The 25437-nt window shown below is 40.1% G+C and overlaps 1 protein-coding gene across 2 annotated transcripts in view; it reads left to right on the top strand.

Annotated features, from left to right (window-relative positions):
- The window catches only part of Aifm1 (apoptosis inducing factor mitochondria associated 1), a 35855-nt gene that overhangs the window by 904 nt on the left and 9514 nt on the right, over nucleotides 1-25437 (top strand). Inside the window, exons 2-9 of one of the 2 annotated variants that reach the window (XM_005076851.4) lie at nucleotides 7438-7568; nucleotides 13108-13207; nucleotides 14373-14497; nucleotides 14621-14751; nucleotides 16871-16961; nucleotides 23085-23169; nucleotides 23996-24072; nucleotides 24858-24966. In XM_005076851.4, coding sequence (XP_005076908.1) covers nucleotides 7438-7568; nucleotides 13108-13207; nucleotides 14373-14497; nucleotides 14621-14751; nucleotides 16871-16961; nucleotides 23085-23169; nucleotides 23996-24072; nucleotides 24858-24966 — 849 coding nt within the window. Of the gene's footprint in view, nucleotides 1-5972; nucleotides 6116-7437; nucleotides 7569-13107; nucleotides 13208-14372; nucleotides 14498-14620; nucleotides 14752-16870; nucleotides 16962-23084; nucleotides 23170-23995; nucleotides 24073-24857; nucleotides 24967-25437 lie in introns of both variants that reach the window. The other variant, XM_005076850.4, reaches the window with a different exon arrangement.

Genomic DNA, 25437 nt, shown 5'->3' with positions numbered 1-25437 from the left:
TTTGTGGTAAACATCAGCCCACTCAGTTTATGGATAATAAATTGAGGAACAGAGAGGTGAAATTACTTGCAGAAGGTCACATAATTAATAGGTAGAACTAAAACCACTCTGCCGGTCTCTAGGCCCCTAATCTATTGCTACACCCCTACCCTACTTCCCAAAGTTTGACCTGAAACAGTTAAGCGTGAATTAGGTTCTCTTTCCAGGAATTGGCCCATTGTACATTCGATATCCACGGGTTTATCTGAGCATGGTTTAAGTCAGCTTATTTTCAACCTATGTAGATTTGTGGGAATGAATGACCCCCTTTTACAAGGTACATTTTAAAAATCAATGAATTTTTAAAATCATCCTGGGGTAGTTATACTTATAATATCATGTTATTATTGAGGCTTTTGTGATGTACACATGCCTTTTGAGTCATTTAGAAATAAGTGGAAAATACTTTGATTGTTAGGATCTTTGCAAATGTGTTTGGAAAGTATGTCCATTTGCTATGAATCAAAATGTTTCTTAATAGGTGTTATCTGCTGGGTGTCTGGAGAGCATGCCTTTAGTTCCAGCACTCTGGAGGCAGAGGCAGGCAGAGTTCAAGGCCATACTGATCTACAAAGCAAGTTCTAGGCCAGCCATGGCTACACAGCTGAGACCCTGTCTCAAAAAAAAATTGTTAGCTGAGTTATGTCCTAGGAAGTACTTCTTTTAGAATTTAAAAATTTGTTTTAGCAAAGACAGATAAACATCAACAAAACCCTCTGGTGTACCTAAAATCCCAGTAAATATTCTGCGCATGGAAATGGTAGTACTGTATAAAAATTGTGAAGAAATTTATACAAATTTAGATACCCTGAAGATATTAGCCTTTCTAATATTGTGTTTTTATTTTGCTTGATACATAGCTTTTACCAGAATCCTGCTGTCTAACCAAAAGTTCATAATTAAATACTCATTTGATTACAGTATTAGAAGTGTTGAAAAAATGCAGACTTAAAGTCATCCCCCCCCAACATGTTGGTGGCTCACGCCGGAGGCAGAGGCAGGTGGATCTCTGTGAGTGGGAAATCAGCCTGATCTACAAAGAGCTAGTTCTAGGACAGTCTACAAAGCCACAGAGAAACCCTGTCTTGAAAAACCAAAAAAGAAAAGTTTTTTTTCCCCACTGCATGGCTTTGTTTGAAGGCAGTCTCCTGTGAAAATACTATGGCTTCCTGACATACCCATCCATCTTTGCACACAATTCTTTGTCCTTTGGCCATGAATCTGAGGATGACATCACCTGCTTTAAAAGAGTGGGGGGATGGTTACAATTTCAAAAAGAAATCATGATGCTTTCACTATAGGAATTAATAGATTTATGGCTCAATTGCCTATGGCCTTTAATCTGATTTCTTTTTCACATAGCGGCATCTGCCAGATAAGGTTTCACAGAGGTGGACAAGAGTCTATATATCACTTCCTTCTCTTTTATCCGCCCCCCATACTTTGCCAGGTTGTTACAGAAAACCTCATTTTTGCTTTTATTTTTCTTGTTTTAGTAAACCTTGAGCCTGCCTTGAAACTATCTATATCTCACCACTGTTAGGATAATTTCCATTATACTCTGCTTTTTTTGTCTTGAAACCTCAATAGCTGCCACTCTGCCTTATTTGGATTTTCTGCCTCTTTCCAGAACTGATTGAAGGTAACTAAGCCATAACTCTGTGTCTGCATCCATTAATGAGAAGGGATGGATAATAGATATTTTGTGTTCTGTAATATTTTATCCCCCAAGTGTTATTTTGTCCATTGTGATCAAACTGACCTAAAGTTCAAATATTTGACGATTTTTTTGAGACAGGGTTTCTTTGTATAACAACCTTGGCTGTCCTGGAACTCATTCTGCAGACCAGGCTGACTTCAAACTCATAGAGCTCTGCCTGCCTCTGCCTCCCAAGTGTTGGGATAAAAGGTGTGTGCCACCAATGCTCAGCTTGACTTTCTTTTCTTTATTTGAAATTATAGCAATTTTTTTGGAGACAGGATCTATGCAGCTCTGGTTGTCCTAGAACTCACTATGTGGACCCGGCTGGCCTCATAGAGGTCTGCCTGACTCTGCCTCCTGGATGCTGGGGTTTAAAGGTGTTTAACACTAGGTGTTCATCTGACCTGAATATTTTCTTCTTTAAAGAAGAAGCTGAACTCCTTGTGATCCAGAATCCTAGATTATTGACACTGCTAAATGGCACACTGATTGTTTTTTTTTTGGTATTAGAGACAGAATCTTGTTATGTATTCTGGTTTTTACACCCACCCCGCAACTATGCAGCTAAATTTGGTCTGGATGTGGTCCCTCTGTCTTAGCCTTTAGAGTGCTTGGTGGCATCTTTTGAAAGCCTATATGAGTCTTCTCTACTCATCCTACCTAATCAAGGCTTTCCAGAAGAAAATCTTTGGCAGGATAGTTTTTTCTATAATCAGATAATAAGTTAGATTTTTTAAAAAATGTTTTGAGGGAGTTGCTGTGTGTGTTAACATTCTTCTAGGTCATACTTCCCAAAGTTGCCTGGTTATATGAATTGAGTAAAGGATAAAAACCAAATCTACTCTGGAATCTGCAAAAGAGACTCCTGGGAATGAGAATAAAATTCTCCTGGATAGAGTTCTGGAATCTGTATTTTAGCAAACTCTTAGAATTCATATGATCAAGTAAATTTGGGCAATAATTGTTTTAGATGAGTAGTGACTCTTGTTTTTCTCTTCTACTGACTTAAGGATTAAGAAAAATAAACTCAGCAACCTTGATTCTCTTGTGATTTGCGTCAAGAGTAGTTTCTCATATTCAGAATAACAGTGATTAATTCCCCCTCCTAAACCAAAGGACTCCGAGTTTGTCCTATCTGTTCCTGTGTCCTAAGCATCCTGTCCAGTTTTTGGCACATACTAAATTCCCAGTGAATTTTTTTCTGTTATCTAAAATGTTTTTTCTTCTTTTGTGCCTTTTGTAAGAATGGTTCATAATATACTATAGTTATCATTCTTACTCTTCTAAAATTCCAGCAAGGGTTGATTTTTTTGTTTGTTTTTCGAGACAGGGCTTCTCTGTATTGTTTTGGAGGCTGTCCTGGAACTGGCTCTGTAGACCACCAGGCTGACTTCAAACTCATAGAGCTCTGCCTGCCTCTGCCTCCCGAGTGCTGGGATTAAAGGCGTGCGCCACCAATGCCCGGCTTGGAATCAAGTTTTAAGAGCATATCATTTGGGATTCCTAAGTGCCTCAGCATATGAATGTGTTTCTGGAAAGGCCTGGATAATATAAATTTCTCTCAGTCCTAGAGGAGTAGCTGAGATTGCAGGCCTGGTCTACCAGGCCTGGCTCTGCTTTCTCTCTTTTTTTTTTTTGTATGTTTGTTTTTGTTTTTGTATTGTTTTCCTTTAATACCCAGGTCATAACTATGTAGCTCTGGCTAATGTGGAACTCCCTTTGTAGACCAGGCTAACCTTGAACTCAACCAAGGTCTACCTCCCTCCGCTTCCCAACTGATAGGAATAAAGGCATGTACCACCATGGCAGGACTCTCCTTGTCTTTTAAAACCTAGTCAGGATGATATTTCATTATCAGCCTTTAGATCTATGGTTTTTCCATAGAGTGTCCTGTTTGCAAGGTTAGTGTCATCATCACTCAGGACCTTATTAGAAATGGAGATGAGTACCCTGTGTGGTGGCCCAAGCCTGTAATTCTAGTATTCATCAGGCTAAGGTGGAAGGATTCCCCTGGACTGCCTAAGGAGACACTCTCCCAAAAAAAGAGTCAGCTGAGATGGCTTAGCAGTTAAAGGCACTTGCTGCCAAGCTCAAAATCTTAACTTCTAACGCTGGAATCCACAGGGGGGGGCAGGAGAATCAGTGCTCTAGAGCAAAGTGTACATACCCAGCCAAACATGATCAGATAGCTCCTGCTTTTGTGTACTACACAGTGGGGTGGATTTTACTTCATATTGATGTATTTTTATTTTTTGAGACAGTCTCTTTGTAGCCTGAGTTAATCTGGGACCTCTACATAGTCCATCCTATCTTTCAATTTAGAATCATGCAGTCTTACCCTCTCCGGTGCTGGAATTAGAATTATAGGCATGGCCCACCATGTCATGACTTGATTTGTTTATTTTTATAGTTTGTAGGTGTTTTGAGACATTCTCATACTGCAACCCAGCCTGGCCTCGGATTTGCAGCAGCCCTCCTGCTTCAGCCTCCCTAGTGCTTAGATGATAGGTGTGAGCCACCACACCCAGCAGGGTTTATATATTTCAAAGGGCCAAGAAAACCTTAGTAACAGACAATATTGTGATACTTAAGAATTATATAAAACTTAGGTTTTAGTGGCTATAAGTAAAATTTTATTGCAACATAGTCCTGTGTATTTTGAGGGCTGTTTTGTACTAGCAGAATTAATTGTCACACACTCCAGCCTGTCTACACAGCTGGAAATAATCGTTATCCTATCATCAGTGAACCACCCATGAGGTATAATCCCTGAGAAGGCACTAAGGCCATGCCATTGCCATGCCTCATCTGAAAATGTCAGCATCCACTAGGAAAAAAGAAATCTGCAAATGTGTCACATTTTCATGTTCATAGCATGTCATGATCATATGATTATTACAGAGTGCTAATATAAAAAACGACTGCGTTATGTTCTCCAAGAAACTGCAAGACATTGGTAGACACTACATTTTGTCATTCTGGAATATATAAGTTCAGTTATTATGAAAAGTTAAGTTAATTATGAAATTTTTGTTCTGACTTCCTTTTGATCTTTAATGTTTCTTCCTTCTAGGACATATTATTTTTCACACACGACAGAACTGTGTTCCAGGGTTGTAATTAGCAAGGTTTGAGCCATGTAGATTGTTCCTGAAATGGGTATCATAGTGTCCCGGGTAGCCTGTGGTGAAATTTGTATATCTTTAGCCTTCTGTATCTGTTGGCTTCACATCCATGGATGGGCCAGCTACTAACCAAAAGTATTTTTAAACCAGACATGATGACATTTGGGAGGCAGACTACTTAGTGAGCTACAAGTAAACCAAACCAGGTTACATGGTGAAGCCCAGTCCTCAGTGAGTCAGAGACAGGCAGATCTCTGTAAGTCAGAGACCAACCTGGTCTACAGAGGGAGTTCCAGGGAAACCCTGTCTTGAAAAACCAAAATAAATAAACAAACAAATAAATAAATGAACCAAAATAGATAGATAAATAGAACTTAAAGCTTTGTCTGTACTGAACATGTACAAGCCTTTTCTTTTTGTTATGTTCCCTAAACAATATAGTATAGCAGCTATTTGTACTATATTAATCATTATAAGTAATTTAGATATGGTTTAAAGTATATGTGATGATAAGCATAGGTTGTATACAAATTCTGCACCATATTCTTTCTCTAAGGTATTTGAACATGTGTGAATCTTAGTTCCTTCTAGGGATCTGGACTCAAAGTTCCATAGCTACTGAGGGATAACTATCTGCTGAGCTAGTTATCTTGGTGTTTACTTCATTTATGGTGAAGTTGTAAAGATATTATATATTATATATATTATTTATATTTGATGAACTAACTGCTCATTTTTAAATCAACTTTTTTGGAAGCTGGGTATCCAATGAATGTTCTCATTGGATAACATTTAAATTGTTTTCTTGAGAACTCCAACAGCTAAGCTTGGTATGATTGTGTAGGCTTAGCAAGATCAAAGTTTGAAACCAGCTTGGGCTACAAAGCTCAACCCTGTCTCAAAAGAAAGTTCCATTATCATAGGTTATATATAAATATCTGTAGTATTTGTGTACAGTTTTGATTATATTTTCTTGATCATAGAACAGTGAACAGCATACAGCCCAAGGTATAATTCTTTATTTCTGCAGTACATTGATGTTTAATCTTAAACATGTGTTAACTATTCTATTTGTGTGTGTATGTTAACAAATTGTGTTCCTTTAGGCAACTTGTTCCAGCGATGGCGTGTTCCTCTAGACCTCCAGATGGCAAGACAAATGGCTAGCTCTGGTTCATCGGGGGGCAAAATCGATAATTCTGTGTTAGTCCTTATTGTGGGCTTGTCAACAATAGGAGCTGGTGCATATGTAAGTAAAAAGCAGCTTGAGTAAAGAAGCTGCCAGACAGCTCCCATTGGTAGACTTAGTACTACGCTGCTTTAAAACTATTGCAACTAATTCTGCTTTCTCCTGTAGGCAAAGTTACAAAGGCCTTCTTTAAAATGTCTGTGGGAGCTGATTTTGGGAATGACTGATAACTTACTCACGTGTTGATTGATCTTTGTTCTTTTCAAACTGTCTTTTTATTCTTTGCTTGAAAACTGCTGTTTCCTGAGGCTTGACTAACCCACAGAATCACACTTGTTGTCCTTTTGCTTGTGATGAAGTAACCTGTAAACAAAGTCAACATTCATTGCAGGTCCTAAGCACAATGTCAGATTTTAATGTATTTGTTGATTTTTAAAGACTTTTTTTAAACTTGAGATTGATTATTTAAAACACAACTTTCAATAAAAATATTAAACATTCCTAAAAGAAAAACTAAATTCCTGAATCTCACTCAAAAACTTAGTTATAGAAATGGGTGTAGGATCTCCAATTGTAGAATGGAGTTTTGGGGAGCTGAGATACAGTATTTAATTGCTGCACACTGTTAGCATGGTTATATCTCCTTGAAAGAACTGAACATCTTAGCAGGTCACAGAGGATTTATTCTGTGGGTGTTTTGTTTTTCTTCAGCTTGGCAGAGTATACTGTAACTAAGCAGACCCAGCTAAAAGTGAACCCTGTAATGTTTCGTGAATTGACTGTGACGATGCCTACTAACATCCTTGATCAAAGAAAGCTGTTTGCTTTACACACTAAGAACAAATGGTTGGGTACCATTACAATCTTAGTTCTTTCTCGGCTGATATTAATAAATCATTTTTGTTCCTCTGTCACTAGGTTAAGGGGGGACATATTCTTCTTTTTTTTTTTCGGCACAGTTTCTCTGCGCAGCCTTGACTGTCCTGGAACTCACTCGATAGATCAGGCTGGCCTTGGACTCAGAGATCCACCTACCTCTGCCTCCCAAGTGCTGAGATTAAATGTGTGACCCACCACTACCCAGTGCGGGGTATATTCTTATACCTTAACCTGACTCCAAAATGTACAAGAAAGAGTAGCCAGCTCCTCCCAGTTGTAAGTCAAATCAGAGCAAGAAATAGATAAAAATCTGCCTGATTTACTTTGAGGAAGAGGCCTCCTCCAATCCTGGAGCAGCTTTTAAATTTGTTTCTTTTCATTTTTTAAGCACAGTAACCAAAGTACTGCTGTGCATTTGCATTAGCATTAAATGTTTATTCACTAATACTTAGTGCCTTTTCTATTTCCTTTTGTCTCCTTCTTGGCCTTATGTTTACCTACAGTTGTGCAGTGTCATCTCCTAGGATCCCCTTCTAGATCACTAGCGTCTACAGGTGCTTCTGGGAAAGATGGCAGCAGCCTAGTATACTTCTTAATTGTAGGAGCAACAGTGACTGGGGCAGGAGTTTATTATGTAAGATGCTCATACTAAAATATGTTTGGGGATAGGGTGGGTGAAATCATGGCACTAATAATAACTTGGTTCATAGAATACAGTACAATATTCACAGCATGTGTTTTCTCTAGACATTTGCTAAAGGGACATTGTCAGGCACTAGAGAGTTCTCACCTCTTATTTTTCAAACCTCTAAAGTTATGCTAGACCAGTCTAAACACATACATTTAGAGCCAAATCCTTATATGAACCTTTTCTTTGAAACGTTAGTCAAATTTGTGCTTTTTTTACCCTGCTAAATTATGTTGTGCTTTAGTACTGCATGTCTAACAAGACAGTCTCAATAACTGTTGGATAAGTAAATAAAGGGAACTTGAGCACCATCAACTTTGAATGATTTTAGGTAAAATATAATTTTTCTGTTTTGTGAGAGGCAATCAACTCAGCTTTTACTGTGAAAAGGCCTTTTATTGAATGCTTTTGACTAGGTCCTGAAAACCATGAAGATTAGAGTATTTTCCCAAACCACCCACATCACAGGCTCTACTTCAGACTAAATTCATTTGGCAGTGTCCCTTTTTTACCTCTAATTTGGTCAAAATAATGACTGAAGCATTCATGTATGGTGATTTCTTAAACACCTCTCATTGATGATTAAGATACTATCCTTTGAGCCTTAACTTCCATTTCACAGTTTTAGTTTTCCTCATCACTTCCACCCCATTTATTCAAAGCTAATTTCAAAGGGTTTGCATTAGATATGTTAATAGTGATTTAAATCTGTTAAGCCTTTGGTTTGTGATGCTGACCAGAGTTGGATGGCCTGCCCCCACAGAGTTGATCATGCAGATAGATACCCTCGATGCCAAGCCACAAGATGGGCTGCCCACTGTAGCTTTCGCCTGTCTTAGAAATCTCTAAGAAGCACAAATTTCTCTCAAGTCATTTAGTTAAATGCTTCATTGCCCCCTGTTTGTCCAACACTGGTGGTAATAAACCTGTTATAATGAGCACAGGTTAAATGATAAGCTTTTGTCTATATCAAACTACTCTGTATATTTTTGTTTCATATTTTAAATAGTTGAAAAGTTGCTATCAAACAGCATAAAATTTTTCTGTGAAATTGATACTAGACATAAGAGAAACAACTTAAAATCAGTGTCTAGATTTGGTGAGATGTCTATGGCTGCAAATTATATGGTGAGGGGCCAGTGAGATACTTTAGTAAAGGGGCCTGTCAGTAAAGGTGCTATCGCCAAGTCTGACAAGCAGAGTTTGATTCCTGGGACCTACATGATGGAGAGCAAGAAACACAGTTCTTGTCTTCTGGCCTCCATATGCACACTGTGACACTCACACAAACAAATGCAACAACAATAAAGTGCTTATATTTGTTTCTCAGACTGTCATCACCAAATACCACAAAATGATTTTGATTATAGGCATTTATTTTCTCAGTTCTGAAGACTGGAATGTCTAGAATGAGTGTCAGACAAAGTTAAGTTTCTAGTGCAGGTTTTCCTGATGACATTCATGTACCCAGCCCTTCACCTTACTTACTGTGTCCTCGCATGCGGGCAGGGCAGTGTTGAAACAAATGAGGTAGTGCTGGTGCCTCCTTTTGTAAAAGCCCTATCCAACTCATCACCACTCCTGTCTCTGGATTCTGTCACCCTGGCAGTTAGAGTTTCAGCATGGGAATTGAGAAATTCAGTCCTTAACAATATCCCTTCCATGGGGCTGGAGAGAGAACTCAGAGGTTAAGAGCACTGACTGTTCTTCGAGAGGTCCTGAGTTCAATTCCCAGCAACCACATGGTGCCTCACAACCATCTGTAATGAGGCCTGGTGCCTCTTCTGGCCTGGAGGCAGACATGCAGATAGAATACTTTATACATAATTGTAGGGGTGAACCCACAATATTGTTCACGCCCTAAATAAATAAATCTTTAAAAATAAACCCAAAAAAGCAATATCCCTTTCAGCAACTGTTTTCACTTGAAGAAATGTTTCTAATTTGACAATAATTAATTCTTCAGTAATTCATACTAAGGTCCTCTATGCCCCACTGGCTTTAAAGAAACACTTTACCATGATCAACAGTAAGAAAATGCAATTTATCTTGCAACCCGTAAAGCTACAAATACATAAAATTCTGTGAGTTTTAACCAGTGTTATTCTTACTGGGTTGGATATAAGCTACTAATCTCCTCTCTTTTCCCTCTACTAATGCTGATCCTAACCTACAACTAAATTGCAATACCCTCTAATGGGTTCCAACCAGTTTGAAAAACATTGATCTGAATGGTAGCATCTGCTGCTTGATACAAACCCAAACTGCTGATTAGCATCCATGTGAGTTTTTTGCTAGTGACTTCCTCTAGTACCTCAGGTAGGTCCTTTAATCTCAGTACTTTATGAGTTTCAGTGAACCAGCCCAAAATGGCCTTTAGAATAATTAATGAGGTTGAATATTTGGGCCCTTCACCACTATTCAAATGATAGAATCATTTTGCCTCAGAAAATGACCTTTCTTTTCAAATTCCTTCCTGTTTAGAAAGATTGCCTCAGTTAATATTTTTATAAATTTTAATATTTCCTAGCCTGAGATGTATTTGCCCCCCCATTGGAAATATCTTTAAATTAGGAATGCAGAAACCCTTTGGGGAATGTAATTTGTTATTTAGAGGGTATTTAAACTAACTTTCACTTTAGAACATTGAGCTTAAAGCTGTATATCCACATTTAACCTTAATTTAGCCCTTTCCCTACTAAACCTTCCCTGCTCCACTACTTTCATTTGTAAAAACATCAGGAGTTGTAGAATGGCTCAAACCATTTCTGGATGACCCTGTCAATATGAGCCTAGTCCTAGTCTATTTCCTGTTCATTTCTGGCGATAAGAGTAAACCATCCATTTAATCACTTCGCAGAGTTAGGCTTCCCAATTGCAGTTTGTCACCTAATGAGCTGCTCTGTAAAGTAGTCATAGAAAGTCTTTTTTCTTTATTAGTTTACTTTTGTGTGATAGTTTTCCAAACCAGGCCCTTGTGCTTGCTAGCCAAACATTCCACCATGGAGTCGCATCCCAGCCTCATAGAAATATTCTTAGAATAAATATATTTTATGATTCTTGCTCTAGTTGTCCTTATTTATAAAATTAATTAATCTGAGATTTCATTTGAGATATGGTCATTAAAATTTTTGTTTTGTTTTGGTCACTTAAATTTTTATCTTGTTGACCATGTAGGATACAAAAGAACAAAAATATTGTGATTAGAAGACATACTTGGAACCGGGCAGTGGTGGCGCATGCCTTTAATCCCAGCACTCGGGTGGCAGAGACAGAAGGATCTCTGTGAGTTTGAGGCCGGGCTGGACCGACAGCCTCCAAAACAATACAGAGAAACCCTGTCTCGTAAAACCAAAAAAGGAAAAAAAAAAAGGAAGACATACTTGGGCTAGGACTATAACTCAGTTGATCGAGTGCTTGGCCTAGCAATATGAAGTCCTGGGTTTGATCTCCAGAAGTGTTACAGTCAGACAGACATAGTGATGCACATCTGTATCCCAGAATGCGAGAGGTGGAGACAGGAGATCAGAAGTTCATGGTGATCCTAAGCTACATGAGAACCTATCTCAAAAAAAGTCATGCTTGTCTACCACATTTTTATTTTTCGAGACAGGGTTTCTCTGTATTGTTTTGGAGGCTGTCTTGTAATTCACTCTGTAGACCAGGCTGTCCTTGAACATCTTTGAGACAAGGTCTCATTGTATATAGTTCTGGCTGGTCTCAAACTCACAGAGGCCAACCTCTCTCTCTCTCTTTTTGAAGAGCATGGCTGGGTGTAGTGATGCATACCTTTTTTAAAAAAATTTATATTTTTTATTTTTTTAGTTTTTCGAGACAGGGTTTCTCTGAATTGCTTTGGAGCCTGTCCTGGAACTCACTCTGTAGACCAGGCTGGCTTTGAACTCACAGAGATCTGCCTGCCTCTGCCTCCCGAGTGCTGGGATTAAAGGCGTTTGCCACCAACACCCGGCTTATATTTTTTTATTTTCATGTTCATTTGTTTTTTAAATTTTTATGTTTTATTTTTATGTGCCTTTGTTTGCCATGGGTGTCGGTGTCTCCTGAAACTAGAGTTATAGACAGGCGTGAGTTGCCATGTGGGTGCTGGGCTGGGTTCTCTGGAAGTCAGTGCTTTTAACTGCTGAGCCGTCTCTCTAGCCCCCAGCCTGTCTCTTCTTGCCATATGCTGGAATTAAAGGCTTATCCTACCACACACAGCCCATTTTAAATTCCACTTATTAATATGTTTATTGATTTGTTTGCTTGTTTATTTATTTGTGAAATCAAGGTTTCACCCTGTAGCCTTGCTTAGAACTCATGTAGACCAGGTTGACCTCAAACTCATAAGTCTGCAAGCCTTTTTCACCCAAGTGCTAGGATTAATAGTGTGTTACCTCAGCTGGTTAACTCTTTTATCAGCGCTGGGGAATGTAGCTCAGTGTCCTGATATGCACAAGGCCATGGGTGATCTTCAGCATGTAAATATTTTAAAAATAGGGTAAAAGTCACTTAAAAACCCTGGTGTTGTATGTTAAGAAAGAGAAATAACAGAAACTAGTCCTAATACTTAGATATCTTTCCTTAATTTGAAAGTGTAGGGGAAAGAGTATATTTGAGGAGCTAGAGAAATGGCTCAGTGGTTAAGAACACTAGCTGATCTTTCAGAGGACCTGAGTTCAATTCCTAGCAACCACATGATGGTTCACAGCCATCTGTAATGAGATCTGGTGTTGTCCTCTGGCCTGGAGGGATACATACAGACACAGTACTGTATACATAATAAATAAGTAAATCTTTTTCAAAAAGTATATTTGAAATAAAACAGGTGTTTAATGAAGATGGTGTTTGGCCCTTAATAATTATTAATGTGTCATGTTTCTAAGTGAGACCCATGCCTTCTTAGTTTAGGAAAAGAAAAGGCTATTGCTGGGAAGATGAGTTACATTTTAACAATAGGATACACCTAGCCACGTATCTCAGTTCCTGGCAAACTCTGAAACAACTACCAAGAAGATATATTCCCCATGTGGATTGATTTTATAACTAGCACCCGGCATAGTTTAAAGCCCTTCCTGTACTGTAGTCATTTCTATACTTACTAACATTAACATTACATTTCCTTTTCTTCTACTTTGGGTTTGATATCAAAAGAGTTGCTTACCAAGAGTTTCAGAATATCTGAAACATATATTTTGATCTGCTTTCAAGTATTCTTTCCTCACCAAATATGTGCACACTGGATAGTTAGATTTCTTGAGAAAAGAACTTTGGGCTGGGGATATAGCTCAGTGGTAGAGTGCTTGCTTAGCATGCATGAAGCTCTGGGTTCTATCCCCAGTACTGGAAAAGAAAACTTTGCCTTAGTGATTTTGGCATAGAGGAACCTCAGTGTAGACAAAAGCTTCTCATTTAGTTGAAATGGTATTAGCTTATGTCTGAGTTAATTGTGTCATGAAATAAACTGTCTCCATGTTTGGATCTACAGGCCTACAAGACTATAAAAGAAGACCAAAGAAGATATAATGAAAGAATATCAGGGTTAGGACTCACACCAGAAGAGAAACAGAGAAGGGCCATTGCATCTAGTAAGTATTCCCCCATGTCTCTTCTATGTGATTTGAGACTAAATAAAGGAAAGAGATTAAGGATTATGATTTACTAATATCTTATTGTATGACAGTGAGATTGTAAGTTTCCGGAAATTATGGTTTTATCCTACAACAGGGAGCAATTTCCTAAAGTATTTGGATGGCGTTTTAGGCTTTAGAGTAAAATTATTGGGGTACCTGTCTTCCTTTATATAGGTTTTTTAAAAGGCAGGCTTGGTAAGAAAAGCTATGGGAAAAGATAGAAAAGCCATCTTTCCAATGAGTAAACCTTTTTGGTGATATGTCCTTGAATCCTTGGAATTTTGAGTTGTTATAGATTTGTTTCTTTTCCTATAGCACAGAGCCTTCACTTCCATTTAATTCACTTGAATATTCAAAGAGGAATGATTTTAATCCTTTAATAGGCCCTGTAGCTCTGGGTAGGCAGTTTGTATTGCTTTTTTCAATAATGCCGTCTTCGTGTACATTGTATAATAATCCCCAATTGACCTCCTAGGTGTTTCGCCCTTAGTGCTAACAAAAGGTGCAACTGAACTTGATATTTTCCTGGTAGTCAGTAGAAAAATAAGAATGGCAGAGGCCTTTTTAATATATGCTTTCTAATATATTTGAGAAATAACTAACCAAGCATGCCGGTGTATATCTGTAATCCTAGCATATGGGAAGCTGAGGCCTGCATTCATTCATTTAAAAAATTTCCCCCACCCACTAGGGTGCTATGAAGATTGTTTGGTGTTTTGGGCTTTTTTTTTTTTTTGGTTTTTCGAGACAGGGTTTCTCTGTATTGTTTAGGAGGCTGTCCTGGAACTCACTCACTCTGTAGACCAGGCTGGCCTCGAACTCACAGAGATCCACCTGCCTCTGCCTCCTGAGTGCTGGGATTAAAGGCGTGCGCCACCAACACCCGGCACCCCTTTGTTTTTTGAAAAATTCTGGCTATCAAACCTAGTATCTTGGACATGATAGGCAAGCTTCCTACCACTGAGCTATATCCTAAACCCATTAAGTTTAAGATTATACGGGTGTGCTAGTTTTATTTTATGTAAAGATTAAGACAAGTGCAAGGTGACTTTTTGAAATAGTGGACAGGAGTCATCAGAGCTTTTAAGGTGACTTACTCTGCTTGTTCTGTTACTTAAAGCTGCAGAGGGAGAGTCAACTCCTCAAGTCAGAGTACCAAGTCATGTTCCTTTCCTGCTGATTGGTGGTGGTACTGCTGCTTTTGCTGCAGCCCGATCCATCCGGGCTCGGGATCCTGGGGCCAGGGTAAGGTGCATGTTATTTTGCTTGGCATGGAGGGTATAGTGTGCAAGTACTTAGCCAATGTGCATGTTTGACATTTGCCTCTTAAATTGCTTAGCTCTGATAAGTATCATTTTGTGTCTTAAGGTCCTGATTGTATCTGAAGACCCTGAGCTGCCATACATGCGACCTCCTCTTTCAAAAGAATTGTGGTTTTCAGATGATCCAAATGTCACAAAGACACTGCAGTTCAGACAGTGGAATGGAAAAGAGAGAAGGTGTGTGTGTGACTGAGCATAAGGAGCGGGTTAAGGTTTTGTCACCATCAAGTGATGTAAATAGGAAGGCTGTGCATCGGAGTCTGCTATTGTACATACTTGGTCAGGCTCAGAGGCAACAAAGAGCATTCTAGTGTTGTTCCCCAAACTACAATAATCAGCAGTTAATGCTAAACTGTGAAATATTAGGACTCCTATTTCTAAGGCCTTTAGGTTAGATTTCTGTGCTAGAGATTAGCTTAGCCAGTGTTGTCATTTTTTTAAATAAATACCTAGGCAACTTTCATAAAAGCAAGGGAAACTGATTTTATGGCATTCTTTTTTATTTTGAGGTGTGTATATGTTCACAGTCATACATGTCTGCATATATGTAGAGGTCAGAGGTCAACCATGGGTATTATTCATTAGCTGTCATCTACCTTGTTTTTGAGACAGTACTCAATTAAATAGGTTAGACTGGATAGACATTGAGCCCCAAGGATTTTCCTGTCTTTGCTTCTCCAGTGTTAGGATTACATGTGCATGCCACCTTGCCTGGCTTTTTTATGTGGGTTCTGGGGCATAGACTTGGGTCCTTATTGTCTCGGCAGCAAGCACTTAACTGAGCTGTCTCCCCAAGCCAATTTGCAATTTGCAATTGCAGGGGTAGATAGGAAGACTATATTGAGGAGTGTCCTTATCAGAATATTTGCACAAAGGACACTTGGAGCTAGCTGGGCGTGATGGTGCATGCCTGAAACTCCAGCATTTGAAAGGATGATGTAAAATAATCAGGAGTTCAAGACTGGCTTGAGTAGTAACCTGTGTCTGAAGAGGTGGCTCAGTGGTTCAGAGCACAGCCTGCTCTGCCAGAGGACCTGAGTTCAATTCCTAGCAATCACCTGGTGGTTCACAACCGTCTGTAAAGAGATCTGGTGCCCTCTTCTGGCCTGGAGGCACACATTCAGACCGAACACTGTAGACACAATAAATAAATGAATCTTTAAACAATAATAATAAAATAAAGTACAAAGCAAGCAAACAAAACCCAATTATTAGAGCTACAGGTCCTGCTTTTTCCTTCTAAAGGATTCCTTAGGTCTTTCAATACCAGTACTGTTCTTTGGGCTCTTGTATTTTTCACATTAATGGTCCTTGGATGCTGAACTAAATTTTAGAGATCTGGACTGGAAAGATGGCTCGGCATTTTAGAACACTTTTTGCTTTTGCTGAGGACCCATGTTCAATTTCCAGCAATCACATGGTGGTTTCACAACCATCCAGTTCTAGGGACTCTGACACCCTCTTCTCACCATTTTGAGTACAGATATGCATGACAACAAAACATCCACACATAAATACCTAAATGCCAAAATGTGCTTGCCTTCCTCATCTTTACCTCATGCTCCATTTTCAAGCAGAATGCATACTTTGAATTGAATTAAGTTATCTCCACTTATAATATATCACAAATGTTTACCTAGTTTTTTTTATTTGGGTTCTTACATTGTTGCCCTGGCTGGCCCCAAGCTACTGGGTTCAAGCAATACTCTTGGGTTATCTTCCTGAGTAGTTGAGATTCTAGGTACATGCCAACGCACCAGCTTAGTTATTTAAGGCAAAAGCATCTAGGAGCAAGATACCTTGCTCCATTGGGCAGCAGCAGCATTCTGAAAAATTAATGTGGGTCAATATGTGAATATCAGCGCCTTGGGTGTCTTTGTGCTTAATTTGAAATGATTCTACATCTAGAGCTTAGTTTCTCAGGTTGTACACCACTGGTTGCTATTTAAGACTACATAATTCTTATTGGAGATAAAGGGCTGTCCTATATAGCTTAGGCTGTTCAGCAGTATCCTTGTTTCTAGCTACTACCAGACACAATTGCATCCCCTTGTAAGTTGATGTAACCCAAAATGTCTCCAGAGAATGCCAAATGTCCCATGGGGCTAAAGTTGCACCCAATTGAGAACCACTGATCTATAACACTTCTCAATAAGTCGCCACCAAGATCTAGTGGCAAGAGACTTTGTCTGGAAAATGTACCTGAATTTATTCAGGATGGGCATCATTTTGATAAAGCTAAGGGGGGGCTATTGTAGTTACAGGTGCTTATAATTTTCTTCTCTTTCTCATACAGCATATATTTCCAGCCACCTTCTTTCTATGTCTCTGCTCAGGACTTGCCTCATATTGAGAATGGTGGTGTAGCTGTCCTCACTGGGAAGAAGGTGAGCTAGTAGGCTGCTTTCTTTGTCAGGAAAATACAGTGATGTGCTTTTCCACTATAATCCATGTGTCCTCTCCCAATGTAGTTCATCAGAGACAAACCAAGGCATTTCAGGACTAATATTGTTTAGTGTGTCTGTGTAAGGGAAGCCCATAGTAAAGCATGAAGTTGACTAGGCTTTGCCAGGGAAGTCACATTGTCAGGTACTTTAATGCTAAAAACTATTGGTGCTTTTGTTTATGCTTCTGGATTTGTTCCTCCTTCCTTTTGCCTTTTGTTTTGTTTGCTTTACCTTTCTTTGGGATAAGAGTTAGGCTAATTTTCAGCATAATACGGCATTCATTATGCAGCATGGAAAACACTGTCAGATGTTACTAAGGTGGTTGCTTGAGTACAGAGAGCAGCTATTGAGCAGTGCTTGTTGGGTCCTAGGAAGACTTCGTTACGTTGTGTTTTATTTGATTTGATTTGGTTTTTTGAGACAGGGTTTCTCTGTATTGCTTTAGAGTCTGTCCTGGAACTAGATCTGTAGACCAGGCTGGCCTGGAACTCACAGAGATCCTCCTGCCTCTGCCTCCTGAGTGCTGGGAATAAAGGCGTGCGCCACCACCGCCCGGCTGTGTTTTATTTTTATTAGTGGAAAACAGTAGGCTGTGCTTGTAAACAATGGCAGTGTTCCAGTAGAGGGGATGGTGTTCTGTAAAGAAACAAAGCTGGAAGTAAAGGGGGCTAAGAGCACAGATGGAAGGATTGACTTTTGACCGCTTCTCAACAGCTGTAGAATATGGTTAAGCTGGTAGTGTAGGACATTATGTTAAATGTCCCCGTATGGAACACTGGAGCCATATTCCCTGAAGGAAAACAAAAAACAAGCAGGAGCACAGACAGATAATCATAACTTTGAAATGTGTAAGAGATTTGTGTCCTGGGAGTTAGGAGGAGGAGGAATTACAGTACAGCGATGAATGCAAAGAAAGCTTCCTGGAGGAAACAAAATCTATAGATGTCAAAGTCTTATTGAAATATTCTTTGTAGATTTATTTATTTTGTATGTATGTGTACTGTATGTGTGCCCGATGCCCTCAAAAGTCAGAAAAGGGATGTTGGATCCTCTGGAACTAGAATTATAAATAGTTATGAGCCATCACATGGGTTCTGGGAACTGAACCCTGGACCTCTGCAAAAGCAAAACAGTCTATTACTTGTGAGTGTGTGTGTGTGTGTGTGTGTGTGTGTGTGTTATTATGTGGGTGTAGGTAGTGCTAGGAGGAGTGTCCCGCCCTATTACTCTGCCTAATATAACCCTTTTAAGCAGGGTTCTTTACTCAACCTGAGTCTAGGATGGTGGCCAGCAAGCTACAGTTATCCCCTATCTCTGACGCCCCTCCATGCTGGGTTTACAGATGCACACACTGCTATGCCTGCCTTTTATGAGTGCTGAGGATTGTAGCTCAGACCCTCATACTCACCCAGCAAGTGCTCTTACCTACTGAGCCAGCTCCCTAGCCCTGAGCGGAAAACATTAAAGAATAAAGAAGTGTAGACTACATAAAAGCAAAGAGCATTTGGGAAAGTGGCATTTGAGGAAGAACTAACAGAATAAGCAAGTGCCCAGCAGTACGGGGAAGCATATTTAGTACAAGGAAAGCAAGCAGCTAGCTATTGGTAGAACAGAGCCTTCCAGTTAGGGGGCTGAGGATGTAGTGCAGGGTGGAGTACTCGTCTAACATGGTAAGATACTGGGTTTGATCTCCAACTTAGCAAAAGAAATTATAGATTGGAAAAGAAATATAAGAAGAGTTTACTTTTTTGTTGTTTTGGCTTGGTTTAAGACAGGGTCTCTAATTATGTATAGTTCTTGCTGTCCTGGAACTCACTGTATAGACCAGGCTGGCTTCAAACTTAGAGATCTGCCTGCCTCTGACTCCTGAATGTTGGTCCTGGTCTATGAAGCTATAGAGAGAAACCCTGCCTCAAAAAAACCCAAAAAAATAAAATAAAACTTTACAAAGAAAGAAAAGAAAAAAAGAATACTGGCTGCTCTTCTAGAGGACATGAGTTCAATTCCCAGCACCTACATACTGTCTCCCAACCATCCAGACACACATACAGTTCACATATGTACATGCAAACAGAGCACCTATACATATAAAGTAAAATTTTTAAAGACTAGAAATAGACCATTTCAAAAATTGTTATAGTAATTCAGACAAAAGACTATGACTGCTCAGATTAGGCTGCTGCTGGCGATAATTGTGAAGAGGACGAAAGTAAGGGCTAAGAATTTACATAGTACCTACTTTAACTGCCTTTTTTACCGGTTTGGTTTTTTGTTTTTGTTTTTTGAGACAGGGTTTCTCTTTATAACAGCTATGGCTGTCATGGAACTTGCTTTGCGGACCAGGCTGGCCTCAAACTCACAGAGATCCCCCTGCCTGTCTCCCAAGTGCTAGGATCAAAGGCCTGAGCCACCACTGCCTGGAAAGAAGTTGTTTTTTAATAAAGAAATTTTAAGTAACTGGCCTAAACTTTTACAACTAATACATGAGAGACAGAATATGAAGCCAGGCTTATCTGACTAAGGAGTTGGAACACAGAAATTCTGACCAGAGCCCGACTTCCTAATAATGTACTACTTCTGTGTGGCGCTGGGTTGGTGGGCAGCATGGGGGAAGCGTGGTCAGAGTGAAGGACACGCTTGAGGGATGCTTAGGAGGCAAATGTCCCTGAGGCATGAAGGTGGGAGGTAAGAGAGAAGAGACAATTTCTAGATTGTATATCAGAGTAGATAATAGTGTCCTCCCCTAACTGAGAAAAACATTTTAAAAGGAAGATCTGGCTTAAGGGGAAAGATAAAAATCAGTTTGGAGACCAGGCATGGTGATGCATGCCTTTAATTGCAGCACCTGGAAGGCAAAGGTAGGCAGATGTCTGTGAGTTTGAGACCAGCCTGGTCTACACAGAGATTTCCAGGCCAGCTAAGGCTACATAATGAGACCCTGTCTCAAACAACAAAGACAACAGAAGAGAACTTAGGGAGCAAGCGATAACATTGTAAAGGTAAACTACCCTTTCTTTTTTGTATGTGTATATGCATGCTCAGTTGTGTGTGCACATTCATGGAGAGGCCAGAAGTTGATGTAAAGAACCTCTCTCTACCCTATTTACTAAGCCAGAGCCTCTTGCTGAATCTAGGGCTTACTGGTTCTGCTAGTCTGATAGCTGGCTCACTCTGGAGATCCCCTGTCTCCACCTTGTCGGCACTGGGATTACATGTGGGCGGCTACACCTACACAGCTTTTATGTGGGTGATGGGGATCCATATTCTGTTCCTCATGCTTGCATAGCAAGTGCTTTATTCACTGATCCATCTCCCTAGCCCCTTCACTATTCTTTCAATAAGTTTAAATGGGCCATGGACACTAACACCCAGCACCCATATAAAACAAATCCAGGTGTGGTGGAGCATGCATGCAATCTCAGTGCTGAGAAGGCAGAGACAGGTGCATTCCCTAGGGCTTACTGGCCAGTCACTCTAGGCTATTTGGTAAGTATGAGACCTTATCTCAAAATACAGCTGGACAGGGACAGCTTGAGGAACAATACCCAAGGTTGTCCTTTGTCTTCCACATGCGTGAGCACATGCACCCCCACACACATGAAAATACACATACACCCCAAAATTTACAGGAAATTTGACCACAGGTCACACACCTCAGTATTTTTGGAAACGGAGTCAGGAGGACTGCTACAATTCCGAAGCCAGTCTGTGTTAAGATATAGTCGGTCTCTAAAAAACTTTAAGGGCTAGAGTTGTAGCTTAGTGGTATAGAGCTTGCATGGAATGCGCAAGGATCTGGGCTTAAACCTTAGTACACAGAAAAATTCAATAAGATGAATGGTTGATATATGGGTGTTTCTTTCTTGAAAATCCTAAATTAAAAGTTGAAATAAGCAGAGGGAGATGGCAATTGGATAGAAGTTTGAAGGGGAATCAAAGATTTGTCTTACTGGATATGATGGATTGAGGTCTAAGGTCTCAGGAGAGGAATAATGCACAGTTGTCATGTGAAGAATCTGAAGAGAAAAGAATGGCTGGACACACAAGGAGAATAGAAAGGTCACCTTATTCCACAGCTGGAAAAGGAAGTAAACAGTTTGTGCATATTTATGTATGTAATGTATGCATGTATGTACACATGTGGAGTACAGGTGTTTACATCCGGTGTCTTGATCTGTTTCTCTCCACCTATATTTTGAGGCAGGGTCTCTCACTAAACCTGAAGTGCACTAGTTCAGTTACATTGGCCAGCAAACTTTGGGGTCTACCTGTTTTTGTCTCCCCAGTACTAGGGTTATAGATGTATTACCTCTGCACTCATGTTTGTGTTACAGGCTTCACTTGTCACAATAAGACAGGATGTAAGATGCTTGTCAGTGGGAAAAGATGGTTACCTAAATGAGAACCTGGGTATTGAATGGTCAGGGTGTATTGAAGAGAGAGCTTACCAAGGACAAAGCAAAGGAGGCTAAAGAAACTACTCTTGCATATGTACTGTTGCCTCTCAGAGCTGTACACGATCAGCCTGAGTCAAACAGCCCCACTCCATGTTTCTAGAGCCACCTGCACAGCCCTATGCATATCATATTTTTTCTCTCCTTATTGCTAGTGTTGATTGAATTGATGTTTTTGTCCAATATACTCTGAAGGCAGAGAAGATAATCTGTCTTTCTCATCACTGTGTCCCCTGCACATAGAACTGCCCCTAGAGCAGCATAGATGTTTTAGAGGTATTTCTTGATACGATGGTCTCATAACTAGTAAAGAATGGAGCAGATACTGGAAACTAATCCCTCAGACTCCAAAGCTCAAGCTCTTAACCCTAAGTAGAGACATGGGAATTAAGAGTATTGACAGGAGAGCCATTTGAATGATCTACTATTGATCCAAATCATTTGGAATGGAACTGCCAACCAAATAAGCAGAAAATTGGAAGAAGTACATGTTGAGGCTGGGCTGAAGGTGTAGTTTCATGGTACAGTGCTTGTCCAGCATACCCCACAACCCTAGGCACATTCTCTACACTGCAGCAAACAAAACAAAAACTGAGGAGTAAGTAACAGTGCGAATTAAGAAGGCACTGAGGCTAAGCTTTGTGGGTGTGGAGTTGTGGGGGGGTGTGGTGTGGTGTGGTGTGTTCTTTAATCCCAGGACTCAAGAGGCAAAGGCTGGTAGATCTCTGTGAGTTTGAGGCCAGCCTGGTCTTCATAGAAAGTTCCAGGCTAGCCAGGCTACATAGTGAGATGCTATCACAAAAACAAACTAAAAAACTGAACAATGAGCCTGAGAGAAAATTATGGTACAAAATTTGAGGTAGAAATAGCAGTTTAGTAAATAATAAGAGTGTCAATGTGGCCCAGAGAAAAATGGGAACCAAGATCCAAGGTCCTAAGAGATAAGGAAGTGGTTTACTAGCAGTGATTTAAATGGATGTAGGTAGGTGTCACTCCAAGGATGAAGGTATAAGACTCTACAAACAGCAGCAACCATCTCAGGAACTGTAGACAATTCGAACACTTCTTCCTGGCCTTGTGATACGGGGTGTAGACAAATGAACTGTCTCTAAGTATAACATCCCTGAGGGCTAGCTGAATTTCAGTAAAGACCAGAAGTTGGAGAAAGATTCTGCAGAGATGTTGTGAGTATAGTAGAGTTGTTAGCAAAGAAATAAGGATTCCAAATGCCAAAATAGAAAAGACTTTCTCCATTGTCTGTTTCTATAAATCAGAATGAATGTTTGGGAATCCAATTGATGTGAGTTTTGGTTGCTTAAAGAAACAGGGTCCCAAAAACTATGGTCCCAAGAACTAATTAGAAACAATTTCTTCAGGATCATTTTTCAGTCAAAAACTAATTCTTCTCATTGAGTTGACAACATAGGTTCAGAGCCCCACCCCCCACCCCACCCCCTGTGGGCATGAAATGCTCTAGAATTAGATAGTGGTGAATAAACTTAAAAACCCCAATGACTTTGTACACTTTAAAAGGTGAATATTATATCACAGTAGTTTTTTGTGACTTACTCATTTCTACTTCTTATATGTATGCATGTGACTATACCAGGTAGTACAGCTGGATGTAAGAGACAACATGGTGAAACTTAATGATGGCTCTAAGATAACCTTTGAAAAATGCTTGATTGCAACAGGTGAGTATTTCTGGAGGTGGCTGTCTTTCCTACTGTGGTAGTTCATTCAAGCTTTAGCCCTTCTCTTAGCTTATCCTTAAGACAGCTAATACCAAGAGTCTCTGGTGTAGATGTCTGGTTAATTTGGGTGTGTAATGTTTTTGCTTATTTGCATTTTTATAATGAAGTTCTTTAAAATAATCCTCTGGTAACGACCTGAGGAAGCTGCTCCTTTTTCCTCTGTGCATGGTGCTCCGTCTCTAGTCTGAAGGATATGTAGCTTTGTGGGTTTATTGCCAATTCTCATCCAGAATCAGGGGAGGAGACAAGCAGCTAGTGGGAGTGGTATAACCATGCTAGCATGTGAGGCCTCCTGAGAACCTGGGACTGCGCGGCAGGTGGGCATAATAGCTCTAATCCCAGCACTCAGGAGTCTGAGGCAGAAGGATGAAAGCACACTTGATGCTCCTTGGGATTCATAGTGCGTTCTGGGCCAGCCTGATCTACATAGTAAGACCCAGTCAGAAAATTGACAGAGAGACAAACCCACACCATGGAAAAAGGAACTAAGCTTTCTGGTTTGACCAGCCATGGAGGCATGGTCCTCTAAAAAGAGACTCAGATGTATGTCTTCAAGGAAATTGATAAGAAGCCTGCTGTGAGGCAAGCCATCTTATCTGCTAGTCACCCCTTGGTAGTGTTAGCAACAGCCACAGCCACCACCACCACCGCTGCTGCTGTGACACCAAGCATACTTAGCCAGAGTCAAAGCAAAGAGAGCTCTACCTGTAGGGGTTGTTTGGGCTAGCTCCGGTTTGTCAGGCTGAAAAGGCTTTCCTGTTTCCAGGAGGTACTCCAAGAAGTCTGTCTGCCATTGATAGGGCTGGAGCAGAGGTGAAGAGCAGAACAACACTTTTCAGAAAGGTAATTGCTTTAGTGTTTTCTTTGTGTTGTTTTGGAGAGGTAACACACTTTTGTGTCCCCCAAGTGCTCCCTCCAATAGGAAGATCTAAGTTCTCTCTATAGCTCTTCTCCAGACTTGTTATCTGGCTTTGAACAAGTCACTTCTCCCTGCACCTCCAATATTTCATTCACTCAAGGGTTCTGTGCTTGTAGGACCAAACTACTTTTGGTTTTTATTGCTTGCTGTAGTTCTCTGACTGCCCTTCCGAAGTAATCAATCCACCAGAACTCCTTATAGTCTCTTAGCATTTTTCATTACAAGTGCTTTGTGAAGACTTGGATGCAAAAGGTCAAGAGTATATGAATACAAAGGAAAGGAATATGCCTTGCTGGAATTTTCCAGCCACACTTAGAGATATTGGTTGAATACTGCCTTTTAAATTCTCGATTGTTGAGCTGAATAATCTTTGTGTGGGAGGCTGTCGTTGGCAGCATCACTGGCTTCTCTCCACTATAGGCCAGGTGTATCTTGTCCTGACAGCCAAAATGTCTCTAGATACTGCCACATGTCCACCTTGGACGGGGAAGGAAAGCTACTACTGGTGTTGACAACCACTGTTGCTGGAAGGAATGTTACAATGGAGAAAAAATTCACAATAATAATATAGAGGCTGTAATTGAACCACTTTGTACAAGATGCTATATGCAAGTGTCTGTTGCAGTAGAGTTAGAGGAAAATATTTTCTTGGGTTATTTTCTTGTGCCCCTTTGGGAAATCAGTGAACTAAACTGGTATGATCCTACAGATTGGAGATTTTAGAGCCTTGGAGAAGATCTCACGGGAAGTCAAGTCAATTACAGTTATCGGTGGGGGCTTCCTTGGCAGTGAACTGGCCTGTGCTCTTGGCAGAAAATGTGAGTATGGAGAACTTTCCTTGATTTTCTTTCTCTCGTCATGTATGACACATCTTGGTTCACTGTCACAAATTCCAGAAATATATTTTCCAGGAGTTGTTCAAGGAGTTTGAACAGTGTTTATGGAATGAGTCCAGGCTTGTTGGCACATGCGTATAATTCCAGCATTCCGGAGGCAGAAGCAGGAAGATTTTGACTTAGATTTTAGACTGGATTGCATAGTAGATTCAAGACTAGCTTGGGGCTATAAAGCAAAAAGCACTCCCTTATTTTACTCCTCCCCCCAAAACGAAGTTTATAGAAAAAAAAGCTAAGTACTGAGATCAGGACAGGAATTTCTTTTTTAGTTGGCTTTCTTGTTTTCTTTTCTTCTTTGGTTTTTGAGATAGAGTTTCTCTGTAGCTAGGAGGCTGTCCTGGAACTTCCTCAGTAGACCAGACTGGCCTCGAACTCACAAAGCTCCACCTACCT

This window comes from Mesocricetus auratus, unplaced genomic scaffold (assembly GCF_017639785.1).
Source record: "Mesocricetus auratus isolate SY011 unplaced genomic scaffold, BCM_Maur_2.0 Super-Scaffold_100003, whole genome shotgun sequence".
Classification (NCBI taxonomy): Eukaryota; Metazoa; Chordata; class Mammalia; order Rodentia; family Cricetidae; genus Mesocricetus; species Mesocricetus auratus.
The sequence above is the reverse complement of the archived record's forward strand: the minus strand, read 5'-3'. Positions and strand labels throughout refer to the sequence as shown.